This window comes from Photinus pyralis, unplaced genomic scaffold, assembly GCF_008802855.1.
Source record: "Photinus pyralis isolate 1611_PpyrPB1 unplaced genomic scaffold, Ppyr1.3 Ppyr1.4_LG2, whole genome shotgun sequence".
In the NCBI taxonomy this organism is placed as follows: domain Eukaryota; kingdom Metazoa; phylum Arthropoda; class Insecta; order Coleoptera; family Lampyridae; genus Photinus; species Photinus pyralis.
In genome coordinates, this window is record NW_022170403.1 from 4,152,575 (window position 1) to 4,175,374 (window position 22,800).

A 22,800-nucleotide genomic window follows, 5' to 3' on the forward strand; every position below is an offset into this window, starting at 1 on the left:
GATCAACATCCGTTTGTAATCAAGTAATGCTGAAAGCCACGCGTGTCCGCAGTTCTTGTATCTGAATTATAAACCATAATCAACGAGTTGATTAGCTATATCTACTATTAACATGCATTACTAATTAAGACGATTAAAATTTCATTTTATAAATAGAGTCGGCGAATTGACCTGATCTATGTATCAACGATCACTTGTTGCGCCGAACCATCCACGCATGTTTTGAATAATTACACATACACCGCAAATGAAGTTTCCTACATTGCGCATTTGTAGGCGGGAAGGTATGGTTCAATACCACCTTTAGCAAACCTGATTTGGTTAAAAATTAATGCAAAACGTAAAGGTCGGAATGCTCGGTTTTCCGGACATATAATTAGGAATCGTTTAAAATCTGATAAGAGCCTGTATGTATTCAACAATACGTTATTGCAAAAGTAACCTCTCCGACTTTATAGTTTGAATAACAAATTCGTGATTTAACGTGTATATTGGGTTATAATAATACCTACCTAATTTAAATAATTATGTTTCAGAAGTAAAATATGCAAGGTGAAAGATTATTCCACGAATAATGTCTATGATTATACAGGGTGTCCCAATACTACGACCTGCTAAGAAATATATAATATAGAGAGCTCCAATGAAAAGTATTTAGCCCTAGATTACTGATTCTAGGTAACGGTGAAGATTATATTGATGTTATCGCTTTTCCAGAATATATGCGTGGATCGGCCGTTAAGAATAAGATCCTTAACAAGCATTATCAAGTACGGTAGACGAATTTTTTGGTCAATTTTTCCTTCCTAATTTTAAGAGCCAAAGAATGGCATCCATGTTTAATTGAAAATTCTAATAACAACTTGTTAATCGATGTGTTTTATTTTTTGTTCATAAATGTTCGGTTTATAGCATATAGCGATATATCAAATTTAATTGAAATTTAACGCAGATTTAAAGATCGCTAAAAATTAGTACATTCCATTCATAATAATAAATCTTATTTATACTTTTTAAAAAATGTATTCGCATCACTTTGTTATATAACGAGTGTGTTAAATCCACTGTGTTTTTGGCCTCCGAAAGTAGCCAGATCTCCCAAAGAAAGTGAAACTTGCAATTTACATAACGTAAGGCCTCCGACAGATGTGTCTTATCGAAATCTTTGTAATTTGTTGAACTTTGGGATTAAATTTAGAACCATAACCTCTTTAGGAAAGCAGAAACAAAATTTGACCGAAATTTAAGATTTGTGTGTTGACACACCCCCACGAACAAACAGATGAGCGAACGGATTTTTATTTGTATCGCCTGCAGTTTTTGAGATACTTATCTCAAATTTGGAATATAGGTTACGCCATTGGTTGTCAATGGTATGAGAATCTACAGGGTGGGTTTTTTCTGCGGTTATGTTCCATTTTCTACACTTGAAGTCCTGAACTTTGAACTTTTTTTCGGTGCGCCGCTGGTAGATTGTAAAGTCCCTTGTATTTTTTTCCGCTGCCGTTATCTGCGACCGTTGGCGATAAAAAAATCAATTTTCGGTAGTTGGCTAACGCACCACCTAAGGCATTAATATCACAAATCTCTGCAAATATAATTGGTTGATTTTGCGCATGCGTCGCCATTATTATTAGCATGTCATGCTCAAGTTATCATCATCCTAAAAACATTTTCTGAAAATTTTAGAGGATTTCAAGAAAATGACTACTATTCTCTTGTTACTTATTACCACTTTTGTTATTAACGAATTTAAATACATTACTACATCCCTCCACCTTAGATCATATACAGGGTGATAGAGGATATCAAGGGTTGAAGACTGTCGATAGGGAAAAAGGGGCACATCGAAGATGCGAGAGGTGCTCCTTTCCATCCCGTATGTGCAAAGCGATGTAGGCTAATCGGCGGTTAATACGGAAAAAGCGGCCCATGGAAGATGCGAGAGGTGCCCTTTCCCTTTCGGATGTGCAAGGTCGTCGAGGCTAATCGGCAGTTCATACGGAAAAAACGCTCGATACAGAAAAGGCGGCCCATGGAAGATGCGAGAAGTGCCCTTCACCTCTCGGATGTACAAGGCGGTCGAGGCTAATCGGCGGTTCATACGGAAAAGTCATTCGATACGGAAAAAGCGACCGTGGAAGACGCGAGAGGGGCCCTTCCCCCTCTCGGTTGTTCAAGGCGGTCGATACGAAAAAAGTGGTTCATGCGAAAAAAGCAGCGCATGAAAGATACGGGAGGCGTCACTTTCCCTCTAGGGTTTATAAGGTGGTCGATACGGAAAGGGCAAAATGTGACCATCTCTATGACGTTCTTCTTCTCTAAGGCGTTCAAGTTTAGTTTTCAAAAGTGGTTTTATTAAAGTGTCTCCACATGGTCGCTTATTATGTAAATACCTAAGTTCGCATAACCTCTTACAAAAAAGTTAAGCTGTCGCTTCTGAAAATTGAGTTTTTAAGTTTTTATTTTTTATTTATTTATTTGGCTTTATTTGACATAACCTCACATTTCGATTAAAGTAAGTGAACTTTTTATTAAGATTTAAGGCTTCTTCCGCAATTTTGTTTGTTAAAAACGCTTAATGAAGGTACCCTTTAACACTTTTTATTAATTTATTAATTTAATTAAGTGGGCGGTGTTTCAACCAAGGCTAAACCCCAACCCACTATACATTTACAAATATTCATGCCCGAACCCGGATTAAAATTGTTGTATCCACAAATTGAATATATTAAAGTTGCACTTGTATAGAAAATACGAATGCGCATACACGAAAGATGCCTTTCGTACTTACACGGAGGCAATAATTTAAGTGCATGCAGGAACAGGTTAACAGAGTTTTGCAGAGGTATATTCCATAACATGTTTACTATAGGTCCCAAAGGTAAACATAGTGGCCATTCACAGAAGGCGCAGGCTAAAGTTTCTTATTTACGAAGAGTAGCACGCATGAGAAATGTGCGAATATTACTCGCTATTCAGCAAAACGACAAATGCTTGAAACAGGTATAGTCAAATTGTGCACAACTCTTGTGCAGATAAAGGGCATTTTTTAACTTCACGAATTTTATATCTCGTCTAAACATTTTGCCTTTGTGAATACTTTTCCTCCGACAAACTGTTCCCGGCATAATCACTCTTAACGGTTTGACATCGCCAATGGATATATTTCTTCCAGACGTAGCAATCACCCTTTGTGAGTACCCGCCTCCGAAAATCTGTTTTTGAGATATAAGGAATTAAAATCCGATCACGATAAGAGGTCGAGAAGGAGAAGGACTATGGTTGGTAGAAATTAATTTGTTTTGTTGAGACCTTTAATTAGAGTACCATGAAGGATAAAACCTGTTCCACCCCATGATGTATGACATACCAGTATATATCTCGTCCAGACCCTCCGCCGACAGTTCGTTTTCGAAATATTCGTTTCGGCCTCTCCAATAGATAAGAGGTCGAGGAGTTTCACTTTTTGTTATACTATCGTATGTGAGAAAGGTAGAAACTGTAAATTGTAAATTCGAGGTGCCTACGTAACGGTCAATCATATTTTTCGTATTTTCTTTGAATTTTGAACTTGTTAATTTTTATTGTGTTGATATTCGTGTTCCTGAACGTTTTAGTTATTAATAGAAACATAATTTGTGATAATGCGTGGTGTTTTAATGCGAAAATTCTGCATGCGCCCGCGTCGTGCTGTCATTTGAATATTTCGTTTTGTTGTGTTTTTGAGCTACCTTTCTCTGAGATTTCACTGTAAGTAAACTTTAAATCACTTATTTAATTGTTTTGGGACATTCAATGAGTAAAAGTACTCTTTTCATACAATGACCTTATAATTCAGTCCTAAATATTCGAGCTCATCATGTCACAGCCTATAGATGTCAAATGCCCACATTGCAGCAGAAAATTCAAAAAAACTGGGCTCAAATGCCACATACGTGCTGCACATAACAGTGACGCTCTCCTCAACCACTCCACACCAACTATTGCCCCTACCACTCATGATCAGATGCATATGACTTGCCCACTGGAAGAGGCCTTTGGTGCCCCATTCCTCAATGCTGTTGGACCAAAGAATGGCCTTTGGCAACGTCGCTGGGACAAAATTTGTAACCTTCACGGTAAAATTTATGACCTTCCAAGTGGCACTACCAGCAGAAAATTCATACATTCCCTGGCCGATGAAATCGAATTACTTGCAAAATCAAACTACCCCTCAGAACGTGTATTAACATTTGTTGCTGTAATATTACAAAGAGATAAGAATATTAGAAAAACCAAAGACATCATCCGACTCTTCGATCGACGACTCAAGTTATGGACTGACGAACAATTCGATATTCTCATCACAGAATGCATAAAATCTGACAAAACCCTTTCAAACACAAATAACAAGAAACACATCAATGAGAAAGGTGAATATGAAACAAAAACATTTACACGCCTGGTACTACGTGGGAAAACAAGGGAAGCCCTCAACTGGCTTATTACAAAAGACACAACCAAAGTTTTAAGTCCACATGCTGAAATTGATTCATCTGGAAAAACCGTAAGCGACACACTAATAGAAAAACATCCTCCACCAGTCACCCCAGAATCCACTTTATTCACGCTCCCCAAAAATATCACAGAACTACCACCTTTTCTGGAAGTAGACGTAAGAAGTGATCACATTGAAAAAGTAGCCAGAAAACTACAAGGTGGAGGAGGCCCGACTGGATCCACAGCAGAAAATTGGCGTGATTTCCTTCTCCGTTTCGGCTAAGCAAGTGCTCACTTAAGACAAGCCATAGCACATCTTACAAGAAAACTAAGTAATGAAATCATCCCTTGGAGTCAAATACAGGCACTAATGTCTAGCCGTCTTATAGCCTTAGACAAATGCCCTAGTGTTAGACCAATAGGCATTGGCGAATGTCTACGAAGAATATTATCAAAATGCATGATCGAAGTCACTGGTTTTGAAATAACCGAAGCATGCGGTCAGTCACAACTTTGCAGCGGATTAAAATGCGGCATTGAAAGTGCCATTCATGCCATGAATGATATTTTTCAAAGTAAATGCCTTCCAGGCTCAAATTGGGGGATGCTACTTGTTGACGCAAATAATGCATTCAATGCTGTGAATAGACAACTTGCACTATTGCAAGCAAGAATATACTGGCCTCATTGCGCTCGCTTTCTATACAATACCTATAATGGCCATGCGGAGCTTGTTTTTCGTGATTCTAACATAAGATTATACAGCAGAGAAGGAGTAACCCAAGGAGATCCTCTTGCCATGCCACTCTATGCACTAGCGACCCTACCACTAATAAATAAACTTAAAATAAAAAATAAAGTGACACAATGCTGGTATGCTGATGATTCCTCCGCACAGGGAAGTTTTCATGACTTACGTAACTGGTGGGACAGTATTAACAATAAAGGACCAACATACGGCTATTTCCCACAAGGCAAAAAATCATTTCTGATAGTTTCTGAAGCTGACAAACCAATTGCAGAAAAGATATTCAACAGCACTAATATATCCGTTGTAACTGGTTCCCGTTTCCTAGGTGGATACATAGGAACAGGAAAGGAAGATTTCATTAAAAATAATGTAACCAAATGGACGGATATAATCGAGAAGTTAACTTCAATATGCAAAGACTCACCTCAAGCCGCCTACAGTGCTCTAACTAAAGCAGCCCAATTTAAATGGTCTTTTCTACTGCGTGTTATAAGCAATGCAGAAGAATTTTTTGAACCCCTTACTAATGCATTGCATGATCAATTTTTGCCAACACTACTGGGAGGTGAAACATCAAAACTAGAAGCACAGCTCTTTTCCCTTCCCGCTCACAAAGGTGGACTTGCTATATCTGACCCTTTCAATACACCAAACCATGCATACCAAACCTCAAGACAGGGCTCATCAATATTATCCACATCCTTAATCAACTGTCAGGATATAAATTTTGCTGAACACCACAAGTCTCTATATGTTGCAAAAAGAGAAGGAAATCAACAAAAAGAAATATATGAACATGAAATACTGGAGATGATTCTAACAAAACTGCCACATAAACAGAAACGAACAATTGAAAGATCAATAGCAACAAAAATGCATACAAAAACATCCACCTGGCTTTCAGTAATACCAACGAAAAAAGACAATTTCGACCTTTCACCCCATGAATTCAGAGATGCTCTTGCCATTAGATATCACCGTACAGCAGTCTCCATGCCAATATCCTGCGATGGCTGCGGCAGTGATGAATTCAATATTGATCATGCCCTTTGTTGCAAAACGGGTGGACTCATTACACGCAGACATAACGAAATACGAGATCTTTTTGGGGAACTATGTCAGCAAGCCTGGGGCAATGTAACAAAAGTGACCTGGCCTGCCATGGAGTATGGGTTGCACAGAGGGAGGCGTTATTTGATATACGTGTTGTTGACACCGACGCTCCTTCTTATGTATCACGCTCTGTAGCTGCTGTCTTACATTCAGCCGAAGAAGAAAAAAAACGGAAATACTGTGGCCCATGTGAGACTCGTCATACAACGTTCACCCCACTTGTAACTTCCACTGATGGTGTTTTTGCCCCACAATTGACATCTTTTATAAGACACCTGGGTGAGGTCCTTGCTGATCGATGGACCAGACCCCTATCTATAGTAATGGGTTGGCTACGTGCTAGAATAAGCATAGCAATAATCAGAGCCACCAGCATGTGTATTGTGTATCCGTGGTACCCGCCACAAATGGAAGGGTACATATGCCTATGAAGATGGAGCCGCCCTCCCCACTATCTGTGACATTTATTTTTCTTAATTTTAATTTATTAATTTTTATGGGCAAGTTTCATCCTTATTGTAGGCAACTCAATTTTCTTTGTATAATTCTGACAATGACCCTCAGGTTATCTTCATTTTCGTGTAGGTAGATTATGGGAACAATTTCACTTTTACATTCGACATTGCTTCGTAATTACAAGCACTAAGACGACGATCTTTGAATTTGATTGTGGGTAGCTTTTACCGAAAATTTGTATATTCCTCAAGACTCGGATTTTTGGAGTAGAGGGTCTGCAGCAGTCTTTCTGGATTGGGTAATTGCTATTGTTTTTGGATTGAGGAGCGTTTTAATTGGATTCATCCGATTGTTCCTCATATTACGGATTTCCGGCTCTAAAGAGCAATCAATTTTTAAGAAGAATATCTACGTCAGCCCTAATTCTGTTAGGGGTAAGTTCAGTGTTCTTTTTATATATATCTTCAGTGGTAAGACACTTTTGGTAATTCCCATTTAGTTTTAGTACGGGGCTAATCAAATCAATTAACTTCGTTACGATTGCACACCTGAGTTCCATTGGTCTTGGCGCTATCTCCAAGGTGAGGTCAAAGGGGACATTCCATCGACGGTCAATTCAGTCCTATCAGCAGTCAGCGTGGGATCAAGGTTGCCATTCCAATAAAAGGGTGTTACAGCGCAGCCAGTAGATAAGTTGCACTCCTTTATAACATATTTTGGGAAAAGTGTTAATTTATCGTTTGTACATATTTGAATTTGTTATATTGTTGTTTGTATAGTAGTAGATTATTGCTTGGGAATTTATTAACCAGCTTGAGTAGTAGCTTGGGTAGTAGTTAGCAGTAGCTTGCAGGAAAGTACACTCCATTGGACATTTCGCCATCGCTTGCATACCGAATTCACTATCATTGCTTTACATTACCGATTATACAGTTGTACATTGTACGGGGGGCTAGGTTGCGTTATTTGAGTATTCCTGTTGAATTTATAATTTAGAAATCTACAGCAATTGCTTTGGGTTTAGGGGTACGTGGTTCCAGTAGCTTTGGGAAGGTTAACAGTTAGCTTTGCTCTTTATAGTTGTCCAGGTCTCAGAGAGGGATTGCCGTACACCGGAACGCTGGTAATTCTAAGTCATCCAATCACTCATTTATTCGCCGTTAGTCATTTACCTTACCTGATTAATTTGTGTGCAGGCAAGAAACCTAATTTTCTGTTTATTGACGAAACTGATATACCATCATAAGCGTTAATTATTATTTATATTGTTATCGTGCCTATGAATGATTTATTATTTTCGCTTTGTGTAAATAAAAAGCACCAAACGTTGCTGGATTGTTTTTATTCTATACAGTCTTGTGGCGAACGACTCGTGGCTACTGGAATTCAGAGTTATCCAGTAGTTGCAAGGTTTTGTACACTTAACTCTTAAAAAAAATTGTAACTCTGTGGCGCTCGAACATTTTATTTTTGAACTCGCCCAGCCTCCGCTGGAAGCTAGTTGGCGAATTGAAAGTGTACAAATCCGAATCGAGTGCGGGAGCATCTTGACTGTTTTGAGAGCGTTACATATCCCATAATAATATACATTTATATTTATATTTATTTTTTTTAAGTTATTTTTATATTATCTCATTTATGGCTGTCATTTTTCAAATTCATATATCTTATATATAAGGTTAAAAATTTTTTTAGATATTTTTACGTAGAATCCAGTAGTTGGTATTTTTAAAATATAAACCCCCTGTATATTTTAATGTCAATTTTTTGCATTGTTTTTCCTGATTACATTGATGTATCACAACCTATATTTTTTATATAATTATATATTATATTATATCAGATGTTTCAAAATTGTGAAATGACACGTTTCTATCATCAGGCATGTTAATTGATTTGAAGCAGCTACCTTAATTACCATGGATACAAAAAATAAAACAAAATCTCCATGAATCCATGGCCTACTATTTAAAAACAGTAAAAACGTAAAGGTTTCATGGCTAAAATTGAAAAAAATATAGGTTGTGATACAGCAATGTAATCAGTAGAAAAATACAAAGAAATTGACGTTTAGATATACAGAGTGTTGCATTAAAAAAATTGCAACATTGGATCAGTGTTGTCTAAAAATTTTTTCGTCTACCTACGTCACTGGTTTCTACGTAAAAATATCTAAAATACAGTTTATACTTTATAGATTTATACCTTTTTTTCTTTTTTACATGGGTAATAAGATACGATAACATTCCAAAAGTCAAACTTTTCGTTTTCACCCAGTATCTCAGAAGCAAACGTAGCTAGATTGATTCTGTTTGTGATATTAAAAGTTTCATAGAAAAGTGGCATGGGGTCGCAAAAAAGCGCAAGTCTTAATCTTTACAACCTGTTTTTTTTAATGCAACACCCTGTATATTTAAACGTCAATTTTTTTGTATTTTTCTTCTAATTACATTTCTGCATCACAACCTATTTTTGTTTTCAATTTTAGCCATGAAACCTTTACTTTTTACTGTTTTTAAATAGTAGGTTATGGATTCATGGATATTTTGTTTTTTTTTTGTATCCATGATAATTAAGGCTGCTGCTTTAAATCAATAAACATGCCTGATGATAGAAACGTGTCATTTCACAATTTTGAAACATATGATATAATATACACTGCAGTGTCAACCAAAATGGGACACAGTGTATACCCTCTCCACAATAACTAATGCACGTTTTGAAGCATTGCTGAAGGAAAAGTGAAGGATATAAATGGTTGATTTAAGAGAACGTTTACATTTTTTAAAGGATTGGTACTCCGGCTATGGTGAGATGGCAATCTTAAAGTTAAGTGAAATTTGATTCCACTTCGATACAAATGTTCGAACGTTGGAAATTTTAGTTGCACACATCTCCCACAATTGAAAAATGGCACTTAACGCACTCATTTGGAATTAAGGGTGAAAAATTATGAAATAAATAAAAATAATTGGAGTGTAGGATGTAAAAAAACTGTCAACTAATGAGTGGGGCATTGAAAACGAAAGAGGCCCTGTTTTCGAAAATCGCTTGAGGAATTTTATATTTGGGGGGGGGGACGAAAAAAAGGTCTGGGAAGCATGCTTCAGCGTTTCGTGAACGAGATACAAAACTGCTCTTATCCATCAATGAATTTCGAAGGTATTTTCAAGTAACAAAAAAGTTCAAGAACATGAATGCTGTATTATTGACGTGACGTGTCATTTCCGCTACATTTTTATAAAGAACATTGTTAATCTAATTTATGAAGAAAGAGTGCTCGAGATGAAATCGTTCTGCGAGTTCGCGTGACAGCGAGAAGATGATATATTTAACGAACGATGTGTGCCAATGAGGTTCGTTCATCGCCCAAAGGTGAACAACATTTAACAATTTATTGTACTAGAATAAGTACTGTACTGTACAACAAAATTTCTGGTTGATTATCTTCAATTAACTATTTTCGATCAAGCGTATACGATTCTTTCCTGCAACAAGGTCAAGACATCGAGGCGAGAGAGCAGATTTACATATTGGTCTTTTTAGCCCTACAGCTAAACGAAACAGTTTCAGATTAGAAGCTTAACCGAGACACAATCAACAATTGGAAAGTCTGTGGCTATCGAATTCTCGTGGTCATCCACAATGGTGCATTTATCATTGTTTCGGTCAACGGCGACCACAGATCTATCTCTTCAAGGCCGACAGTCCATTGTTCGAACTTTTTAATACTTTTTCATTTTTCCCGCTCCGTTCAAAGACGATACATTCCGATCACTTTTTACCGCTTCAATGATTTTGTTACCAAAAGAAATAATTTAATCTTAGGTTATCAGTTTACACTTATAGATCGAGTTACAAAAGTGAAACGCACATTTATTTTTATTTCTTATTTATTTATTACCTAACGTGAGCCAATACGTCCGCGTACAAAAGGTCATCGTCATATTGAGCTATCCAAAAAAGGGATCGAGAAGTGAAAGCTCACAGTTACAAATGCCTCCACCACCGCACCGGTTGAATTTTTGGAAAATTCAGAATACTGACATAATCTACTTGATTTACATCTGTGTTTCAACCAACACCTACACAAGTGAAAAGGTACATACCGGTTGGACAATCGCAGCTGTAGGTATGCTTATCTCTCTGCCGACACATGCCCCCGTTTTGGCAAGGGCTAGGATTACATGGAATATATTCGCTTTCGCAATCTCGTCCGGTGAATCCCTCGTCGCATGAGCATCTTGAAAAAAAAAAGAGAACAAGTTTATTAAAGGTTTTTTTTAAAGATTAGCTGAATAAATAAATAACGAAAAAAACTAGCCGAAAAACCGGCTGGTAAAGTTTGAATTAAGCCTATGCAAATATCCATATCGCTGTAAATCTGTCAACAGCAATCGAGATTGAATGTTTTCAAGAGCCCGAAATTCCGAGATCGTTAAATTTTATGGCCTTTTAACGAAGACAATGAAAATACGTCGGCCGTATTTTCGACAGGTCGATCAAATTGCTCTTACATTTCTGTCAGTAAATGTTATATGGTTTTGGTGTGCGTAAAATAATGTCTGAAGTTGAGGATGTCCGCCAATACCAATCGCAGTTCATCTTACAGTAATAAAAGTAAAATTTCTTCACTAAAAATTGTAGGTACTGTAAGTGCAATGGTACCAACTAATAGTATCTATTCAAAATGTTTCGATTTTTGGTTAACATTGATTTACTTAATTAATTGCCTTCATTTGAGGCTTATAACCGAACCTCAACACGTTTTCTTGATACTCTCGCCTTCCATCCAAACTCTAGGACTAGTTGTTATCTCCAGCTATCAAAACACACAAGTGATATTTGTTACCTTCCTTAAGAGATGACTATTTTCCATAATTTCAACATTTCCAAGATATAATAAACCTATCCCCATCTCATTATTTCTAGTAAGGACAAGCTGAATCGAGAATACCTTAAAAACAAGTTACTTGAAAACACTAACTTTAAAAAAAAATGTGCTAATTATGTCCTAATTGGTTACCGTATTAAATTTTGTTCAAGAAGATCGGGAGTAAATGAAAACTGACGGTATTAACGGTTGCAGACGAGGTACAAAAACTGCGATGCAGTATGAAATTTTTATGAGTGCGAGAGTAATTGGGGGCCTATGCTAAATTAACAGTTCATTTCAGCAGCACTGTAGTTATAATTAGTAAACAATAGAGAGGACTTCAATAACAACTGAAAACGTTTGATCTACATGATAACTCAAATCAGATAAAATACATATTAACAATTACTTTTATCGTTGTAGTAATTTACATAAAAGTAAGGAAAATGATACATTACTGGCGAATATTGAAGAACGAGACCCCGCCTGGGGTCGAGTACGTTAATTTCCGAGTCAAGTAATGTCATTTTACTCACGAGTTTTGTATTAAATTTTACCCGAAATAGTATTTTAATACAAAATTTGAATTTTCAAATAGAACCAACTCTTTTTCATGCAATAAATAATCAAAAAAACAATACTGTATTTCTAACCCCCCCCCACCCGTTTGAGAAACACTGCTCTCCACAAAATATCCACGTGTAACTAGATCGTGCTGAATCAACATGGCCCGATGACGATTTAAATGAATTTCTTTTTTGTCCTCCATCTCATTCCGTCAAAATCCAATATGGCGCCCATAAGAAATAAGAGAATCATAGCATGTAGCTTCTATATCTAGCGTGCTATGGAAATTCTGATAACAGATTCAGATTCTCGGAAAGAGTGCCCATACCTGGTGCTAACGAGAACCGTCCTTTTCCAACGGTTTAAGTAAGGAAAAATGAAATCGAAATTTCACATTTTCAGTTTTTATTTTTTTCATCTTCAAAAATGTTTCACTTTAGTCACAAAAATGGGCAACTTTGGCTTTATTTAACCTACATTCTCACTGTTACGGAGATCCCAATGGTGAACCACGAATTTGAACCATCCTCTACAGGAGTGTCTCATTCTCGACACTTATAGGGTACCTCCGTTATTGTTAGTAGGTACAATCAAAATAGTAATATAGACATCTGCTCTTTTTAGGTCAAACTTAAAATGGTAAAATCAGAATATGCGCTCGTTTAAGAGATGCGGGGGAAAATCAAAAAATTATCAATTTCAGAATGACCGTACATTTTCTTAGTTAAAAGAGATACAGAAAAATGAACAGTTTATTTATGATTCTTGAATAATCAGCCTTTTTCAAGGGTCAAGTAAAAGAGTTATCGGACTTAACCTCGTTTAGTCGAAAAAGATTTTAGAGTATTTCAAAAATTCAACTTTTTGGGTATTTATTTAAATATTTAAACCTTTTCTTATGTTCTCAAAATCGTTTTTAATCTTTTTGAATCTTTGAAATATTCGTGGTGATATCTTTTTAAATTCAAATGTATAGGATGTTCCATTTCAAAAAGTAAGATTATAGGTTCGATAACTTCTTTACCTGACCACGTATACTTATTTTGAAAACGGGACATTATTCAACAATGATTATAAAGAAACATTTGTGTACAAATTTTTCTGTCTCTCAACTAAGAGAATATATTTTTCCCTGTATTTCTTCAGCGAAACAATATTTTCAAATTTTACTTTCACTATTTTAACTTTGATTCAAAAAGAGCACATGACGCCTATAATTATGTACTTTTTTTTATAGTAATGACAATTATAGAGAATGAGATACCCTGCAAAAGTGTTGAAAATGGGACACCCTGTACAGTCCGCCCGTTAAGAGTTTGCCTCTTGTTGCGCAGGTGAATCGTGCGGTTGGTAACGATCGGCTTTTAATACCTATAAAAATTGCTTACCAGTGACGGCGGTCATATACCTACTACTCCTGATAAAAATTGTGCTATACCTAATAAAAAATCTCACGCCCTCACTGGAAATATCGACACTCCACAGATTTTGTTCAAATTTTTAGCGTTTTTTCTTCTCGTTAAAAATGAGTACCTACCTGGGGTTTAGCCTGGGGTAATAATATGCCGAACGTAGTGCTTGCCACACTAGTTCCCAGGAATTCTTTCCAATTAGGGCCGGATTAAGTGGTCCATACCCACTTATTCCGTAAAACGTCGCCAGATGTTCTAGCGCGGCGCTATTATTATAATAGGCATGAGGAAACGAAAAATAAGGGACAGGATTTTTGGGGGCCCCAACGGCACTGAACATCTTTTTTTAAATAGCAACCTCAAATTTTTATTAACTTATTGAAAAAACCTTATGTTTCTGCGTAACCTACAAAAATGAGGTTTTATTGCAAAAAAACGGATAAAAAAATGTCAAAGTTAAAAAACTAAAGCAGTTAATAGTGACGTCATACACTGTTTGTTCAAATAGTAACCCATATTTTTTATTAACGAGAAAAGTGGTTATATGTACTCGTTCAAATACGAATATTAAAATTTCGTTTTTTTAGAGTTTAGGTAACTTAAAATATGGAATTCGGAACAGAACAGTAATACAAATAGCGGACTGTTATATACAATACTTTTGAAGCAAGCATTTTTGTCTAGAAAAGATATCAGTTTCAGGGGATGATTTATTGAGGTTTATAAGATCAGACGAATTGGAGTGTAGCGGTCATTTCTTTTGTGAGTTCCGGTCAACTTTACGACTACCAATTTCGTAATCTTATATTTGAATGTCACTTAATTCATTTATATGTGTCCCATTTGTGTTGGGACAATCGATTTTTGCGGAAACAACGGGGATATTATATTATATAAATTTTAATGATGCTATGCACATTTTCACATAACTGTCCCTTAAGGATCAAGTGTAGGACAGCTAATTGATGTGCCGTTTTCGCCTTTAAAATGGCATTTTACATCATCACACAAATTCGCCTAAATTAATCACGTTTCGTGGTCGTCGACCAATATGACGTGGTCGTTGATTCTTAATCGACGGGTAACATAAGTAATTCACAAAAGTACTAAATTCAAACACCAAGCTTAACATGAAAAAATTATTTGAGTACTAACAGAACAACTTGAGCTTTGATGATAATCGACCAATTTTAATTTATTTCCCTTGTTCATGCTTCTCATCAACAATACGCCACGACCACAGAGTGGAATAGGTAGGTATGTGTAACGTCATCCATAATGTTTGTAACAAATTGAAAGAATAATTTTATCGTCCGGTTTGATGCTGAACCTATGAAAGTAGTTTATCTTTGGTATAGCTTCCGAGATATTCCGCGGAGATAATATAATGTTTATAGTTGAGCAATGCAATGTTGTAGTAGTAACAAGATGCAATCATTTGAATGCCTAGTAATACAAATGTAATGTCTGTTATTTCCTACTGTGACCGTTATGAAGTCACGTGCAATATCTATTAGGCATTGTTCCATTAATTAATGCTACTGTAGCGTAATGGGTCAAATCGCGCCGCATGCAATCCACTACATCATGAGGATGCCGCACGATTTTTATTATTATGTTGCGCCATGTAAATTTTGAAGTGAAACAGATTTCTTGAATTCGTACTTTCACACATGGGTTCTGGTTCAGCTGGTGTAGGTAAACCTTTTATGTGTGCGGTTAGTGTTCTTTTCAAGTACTTTAAAGTTCAAATGTTTATATCAAGTTCTGAAGATGCCATAAACGGGACTGGTTTAACAACAACGCCGCAGCCATTTCAGTCCTTGTCATGCATGTAATTTATCTAAGAGATTTAATTATGTAAAAAATAAAACTATTCATTTCAAAATTAAGTACATTTAACATGTATAAAGCTACTGTAATCCTAATTGGACATTATTAATTATTACAAATAAATCATGTACATCTGCTACTTTATTCAACTCCCTGACGTGCATAGTTTGTATCTGCTCTCATCTTTTAATTTATTACCTAATCAAGAAATAATAAAAGTTTTAAAACTGGGAGTGGATACTATCAATTATTCGCCCAAAATCACGGCGTTTAAGACGTCTACTGCACTTGAAAGTAAACCACTATAATGCTACTTAAATTTCTTCAAAGTTAGACACTAACCAAAAATATATTGCCTGCTATATGCGTTATAAGCGTGCGTAAAAATTTTACATGATTAGATTCGTTGGAACCGGCTCCCATAAAACAAAAATCAGGTGTAGGTTTATTTAGAAACAATCGACGTTTGTAGGAAGCAAAGCCCATTTCAAAAATACATCCTGAAGCCCTACTTAGCATTATGTGCACAACACACCAAAAAAGTACGTGATATCAATCCTAATGATGAGACTGTTCATTATATGGTACACAATTTCTAATTTGTTCATAAAGAAATTACAGACCTGCAATTCACTTTACATGTGCATGTGAGCGTTGTACAGTTATTTAATTTAATGTAGTGTAATCTGTATGTTCGTCTAACCTCTAACATAAATTATAAAATTCCTTCATACCCGTAAAACCAAATTTTTGCCATGCGTTCTCATATGAGCAAATACTGTATGATAAGATAATACATAAAAGAAAATTTTAATCTGTGTGTTAAAACTTCCACTATTGTTTGTATTTACCGTAATAATTACCAAACCTGAAGATTATTCCATCCTTCACAGCATCTCGGTTCTAAGTACGATGGTATTTTGTCGAAAATGATCTTATAACTGGTAACACTCAACGTTTTTGGTGAAGATCGTAGTACAAGGATTTCTATACAGCAGTGAGTGCATAACTGAAAATCCGCAAATTTGGAACATAATCTATTAAGTGAATCAAGTGAAATGTTTCTCAATCCAGACTTAACTATGGGATATGATGGAATTTTGTGTTTTATAGAAGTTGATTTGATCAGGATATTTTGCTGTGTGTTATCTGTGACAGAGCTAAATTGTAGAGACCGTTTTGGCGAGTCGTTTTTGACACGAGTTGCCTTGTCGGCGCACCGTGGAACCCACTGATGAAAACAAAAACGGCGGTATAATAATTTAACGAAGGGCACATGACATGGTCTTCTGAGTACCATGTAGACGCTTTTGGAATAATTAGGTAAGGTGTATGTTTTTCCTTTTAGAAATATTTGTAAATGCGTAATTTTTGTTTAAATTATATTGCTTTACAGTTGGAAGTAAGATACACCTGGTTAAATTTGCGTGTCTTATAAAAGGTTTTATTTGATGCTTTTTACTGTCAGGCGAAATTTAATTAACGCACGTGTTTTTTCGCTGAGAAGAAAATGGAAGTGTGACGGAGAATTGCGAGGGTTTCATGTCGAGAAGCGAGGACGGTTGGCGCGTTCCGTAGCGGCTGGCGTTTATCTAATCCAATTGTGGTTGGTGATTTATTTAAAAATTCATGAAGAAGTTGACTGTATGGTGGAAGTGGTTTTTCTTTAAATATTGAAGACGTGACTTTTTTAAAATCTTTTTTTGCGGCGGTTTGAGGCGTGCACATTTTTGTACTTTAAATTTTCGGGCGGTCAGCCTGACGAAAGTAATTACAATTCTAAATCTAATCGTAAAATCTGAGCTAGCGGTGCAGGTGCATGTAAGTGACTTAGTGACCGTTGTACGTAGTATTTTTAGCGCATTTCCACAAAAATAAAAATGCGCTATTGTGGCCACTTTGTCGGTCCGTCCGTCCGTCCGTCCGGCTGTCCGTCCGTCCGCTCGTTTTGCGACGCTACTAGTTCTTTATCTTAAGAGCTATTGTTCTACTTTTTTCGCTATTTGGTTCGTTATGGTGTCGAGTCTTGTACAAAGGAAGGAAATTTTTCTGTACCGCTTACAAAAAAAAGTTATTGTAAAAAAACAAAAAACCGTTTTTTACATGTTCCATAATTTTACACTTTTGCCGTTTATTAACGATCCTAGAGATCGTTTATAATTTTGCATTGCTATCTGTCGTCTGCCTGTTGGTCTGTCCGTGTGTTCCTTTGTCTGTCTGTCCATCTATCTGTCCGTGTGAACGATAACTTTGTTTAGAAATGTTCGATCACTTTTACATCTCCGTTAGTTATGAACTGAATTGCATGAAATTCAATATGGGCATAGCTTTAGCCATATAATACGCAACGCCAAAAGTTGAATCGAATCGATTAAAAATTCACAGTGCCCTTTTCGCATCTCGACCATTTATAAACCGAATTGCAAAATTTTTTACTTATAAAAGCATTTGAATGAAATTTGATACCTGGAATAAACGAAAATCAACTGCCAATTTCAAAATTTAGTTTTGCGCATGCGCAGTGCCAACTTTTTTATTTATGGAAGAATTTAAACGAAATTTGATACATAGGCACTTGGGATAAACGAAAATCAAACGCCAATTTCAAAATTTGGTTTTGCGCATGCGCAGTGCCAACTTTTTTATTTATGGAAGAATTTAAACGAAATTTGATACATAGGCACTTGGAATAAAGGAAAATCTAGCTCCAGTTTCAAAATTTTATTTTGCGCATGGGCAGTGCCAACTTTTTTATCTATGGAAGCATTTAAGTGAAATTTGATATTTAGGCGCTTGGAACAAAGGAAAATCTAACATTAGTTTCAAAATTTAGGTTTGCGCATGCACAGTTCCAACTTTCTTATTTAGAAAAGCATTGAAATGAAATTCTTCTCATAAGCTGACATTGAAGTAGCACGACAAAAATGGATTGCCCATGTGCAACGCTATCTTTCATATTTGTGGCCGGATTTTTACGATTTTATAGAAGTTGCTTACAAATGGGAAATGAATGCAAGTGGAAATGCGCTTTATGTAAATCGTTTACGATTACTTTTTAACTTGTTTTATTTGGCACTAAACGTGGGGCGCACAGTAATATAAAAACAGAATCTCAAAAAATTACCAAACGAAAACTTAAAAGGGTTTGAACCGATTGTAGACAGACACGGTAAGGAATGAATCATGTTTGGGCGGTGTTTTATTTCCAAATTTTATGTTATTAAAATTTGCTTGCGTAGGCACACGCAATTTGTCCACACGCTCCTGATTATTAGGGTACATTTCCAATATATAAAACCACTCTGTGTTAAATTACAGGTAGTTAATTAACCCTGTTTCATTTCTAAACGGAAATTCTCATGGTACAGATAAAACACCTCCCAAATGTTTGTCAGCGCGAATTACAGATAACCGACATAACCGAGTTGGCCGCTTCACGCTTATTCTCTCGCGGTTCGACACGAATCGGTTCAACGCGAATTTGAATAACACAAAATGGTACTTGACATGGCCTGAACGCGCTTCACGGCTCAGCGCGGATTCTCTCGCTTTTTGCCGCGAACAACCAACTTCCCAGCACTTTACTTTTTTATTGACATCTATCCCGTGACGCAAAAGTTTTCTACCAATAAATTAATCTCGAAATTAACTTTACACAATTGCTTGAAAGCGATACATAGATTCAACTTAGAGCAATTTCCTGTTTATTCAGCAATTACCACACGACGCAGCAGGCTCTATAACGCCGCCTGAAAAATAAACATCTTTCCTGTAATATGAATGATATGAACGCCATATCCCACGAGTAACCGGCGCCGCAAGCTTTCTAACGCAATTATCAAATCAGGACCGTACCCAAGGACTACTCGGACATGGTGACAAACTATCACAGAGAAGCGAATATCGTGGTGGCTTCGGTGACGGCGATGTTATATTTGGAGGAGTTTTCGTAAAAGAAAATTTTACAAGGCGCATTTTAACACAGAAGTAGAAAGGGGCTCTAAAACTAATGGAAAGCGATTACGAGGACTGTCGTGTAGTGGCTGTACTGTAAAACTCCTATGCGTGTGCCGTCGATCGAGTGATTTTGTTATAGAATTATAATTAATAACAAGCGATCCAGTTCGTTCATGATTTTGGACTTTCTGTCCACTGTCGTCCGTCCATCTCTGAACATGATAACTCGCGAACGGTTTCGAATTTTCCAATTCTGTCTTCAGTATTATGTTTATCGGCACTCAAGTAAGAGCTGATTAAATTTTCAGTGACCCAGGAGCTCCTGTCCGTCCATCCATCTCTAACAAATAAAGCAAACGAGCTCCTGGATCTCTGAAAATGTAATCAATTCTTCTTGATGATGATAAATATAATACTGAAAACAGAAATGGAAAATTCGCCGAGAGCTTTAAATTCAACCTCATAGATCAATGGTTCTACCATAGGAAAAGAAGCATTTTTGTGAACACGAAACCATTTCGTTTCCAAGCTTCTTGATTTTTATATAATACCGTATTTGATATATTTATTCATTCTATAGGAAACTTCTTCTTTTTTGCCCATAGTGGTATTTGTATGGAACTAAAAATAGGTTTCGACCTTTTTGGCAACAATTGTATAAAAAAGAAGTTACCTTAACGAACAAATTTCCTTGAAAATGGAAAATTTGTCTGATACGTGTCTTCGCACGATTGTGCACGGGTGCACCATCCTGTTGAAACCAACAGTTTCCAACTTTTGTTCTTTCTGTGTGCCTATTGGTAATAAATATAAATATTAAAAAATAAGGTTGATAATGATAAAGTTAATTTCTCCGTAACGAAACGTTGTATTGAAAATCTCTTAACGGTGTAAGAGCTCAGAAAGGGTCAATGAGAAAGTGTTTTTAATTTTGTTGCCTATTAACATCAGAAAAAACGGTAAATTTCGGTTTTCCTATGGCTTCCGAGATCCCCATAATAGACATTCTTATTATTATTATTATCCACTTATCTTATCACACAATGTATAATCAAGGAAGGCACTGTTTGTTCTAAGAATCATTTATATTATATTTCAATTTTCCTTATACTATTTGGAGTATAAAGTTATGATCTAGGTGTGGGTTTCAATTAAATTGATTGATCTATCAATGACCTATATAAGCTACAACTTAGCAACATCCCTTCTAATTCCAATGTTATTTTTACAGAAATATACTTTGACAATGATCTGCGCAAAAAAACATGTAAAATATTATTTCTTAATTTTAGTCTGCGAGTAGAGCTGGTCATCAGCAGGGATGTATGATGTGATGACAGTATCGATACGTACCGTTAGTTAACGACACATCGGCCGTTATCGGCACATCAATGTTGTTATAGATATATCGACAGTTCTGTCTATCGCAATATTAAAAGCATGTAAAAACACTTTTTTCTATTTCGGTGTTACAATGAGAATTTTGTGCAACTGTTTTCGGGAAAAACAGTGTTTCAATGAGTTCCATTGTAACATTGTTTTTGGTAACTTTTCATTTCAAGTTGGCAGTTTGCCAAGACGTCAACGTCAAATCATCAGATGTGAAATCAAATTACATACGTAAAATTTATTTGTTTTCCTTGATTTTTGGTACACGAAGAACTTAATACATTCCAAATCAGCAGTTTACACATTCACCATAAATAAATTTATCTACGAGTAAAAAATTACACATTCACGGAATTTAACGTTTCCAAATGTCAGTGTTGTATTTATCTACGCTGCCAACTTAAAATTTGTCAACGTAAATGGTGTTGCCAACTTAAGACATATTAATTCTAAAGTTTCCTGTAGTTTTTGATAATTACTTTTTAATTAAATTAAAGCCCCGAAATAGAAAAAATAGTATGAAAAACGCGTGTTACAATGCTTTATTGTAATACTCTTATCTTGTGGACACTCGTGGCTCCGCTTCGCTACGCCACTCGTGCCACAAGATAATCGTATTACAATAGGTCACATTGTAACACTTGTCTTCCAATACAACTATTTTGTGACAATTCATTTAACTAAGAATACTAACGTTGAACTAATCATATCAGAATTACGTGCAATGTTTTAGTGTACAATAGTGATAAAGAACATTCTCTACATACATACTAATGAGTAATGAGTAATGACACAGGAACAATCTTTCGTTAACGAAGGTGTTGCGTCCCCGTTGTTCGATTCCGAAATTCTTTTACCCTTCAAATATTTATTTGCGCACGTATAAATAAACCGTGTCAGTCACAAGAATTTAATAGAAGTAACGACACTTTTTACATAATATACTCTGTGCCAATGTTATAACTATTACTTCGTGGAAAAAATAATCCCAAAGCACAACTGACCTGTTACACAATACATACTCGTACATTTTATTCGGACAGGAACCCTTGCATCATTCTGAACCTTAAATTGACCCTGCTTAGCCTAATAGATCCGGTTTATTGTGGCATAGCTTTAAAGCTAAACCAACCAGTTCATAAAAATTCTTCTTAAGCATATTCAAATGAGACAGTCGATCATCGAACCGGATAAACCTTTTTACGATCGGATTCGCACATATCACAAGTTATGAAAACTCAAGATCATGTTTCTCACGAATTGGTACTAATTTATTTTATCTTTGCTCAGATAAAATTTAGATTGCAATCAAACTGTCTTATGAATACAATTGAATGTCATTGAAAAGGTTATAATCATTTGTTCATCTCTCAGCATCGCTACACTATTGGTAAATCGTGATGACTGGTTTCATATCAGTTTTCCATAGTAGTAATCGCATATTCCATGTATATAATACCTTTTCGTGCTTTAACCTCCACAAATCCATGTCTACTTGTTTACACATCACATCTGTAATGCAATAATATTCAAAATTACAAAGCCCATCACTCATGTAAACCATAAATTATGGCATAAATCAATCACACTTGGCAGTAAACATTTCGTCCCAAGATACGACGATACTGAAAATTCGGTTGGCAGTAACCAATAAGCATCGTACTATTGACTTGCCGACGGGAAGGTTGTCAGTGGCCACTACCTGATCAGTTTTACAGTCTCTGAAACACGAAACCGGAACTTTTACGCTGTAATAAAAATATACAGACATGTGACCCTTCCATTAATTCCTTTTCTACTTCACCTGATAATATTACATTTACTACTTAACTCACAAATAATTCACGTAAATACGTGTTATTTAACATGCAAATTGAGCATCTAAGTAGTACAGAGTGTATCTAATGCACCTACATTTTCGGGATTAAGTTTTGTTATGTGCTGAAGCCAAGTCCTGCGGAAAT

General features: G+C 36.0%; 1 protein-coding gene across 1 annotated transcript in view; it reads right to left on the minus strand.

Annotated features, from left to right (window-relative positions):
* LOC116164181 (neurogenic locus Notch protein-like) overlaps positions 1–22,800 on the minus strand; it is a 205,905-nt gene that overhangs the window by 49,554 nt on the left and 133,551 nt on the right. Inside the window, exon 5 of the mRNA XM_031478322.1 lies at positions 10,912–11,045. Within this exon, the coding sequence (XP_031334182.1) occupies positions 10,912–11,045 (134 nt within the window). The remainder of the gene's footprint in view (positions 1–10,911; positions 11,046–22,800) is intronic.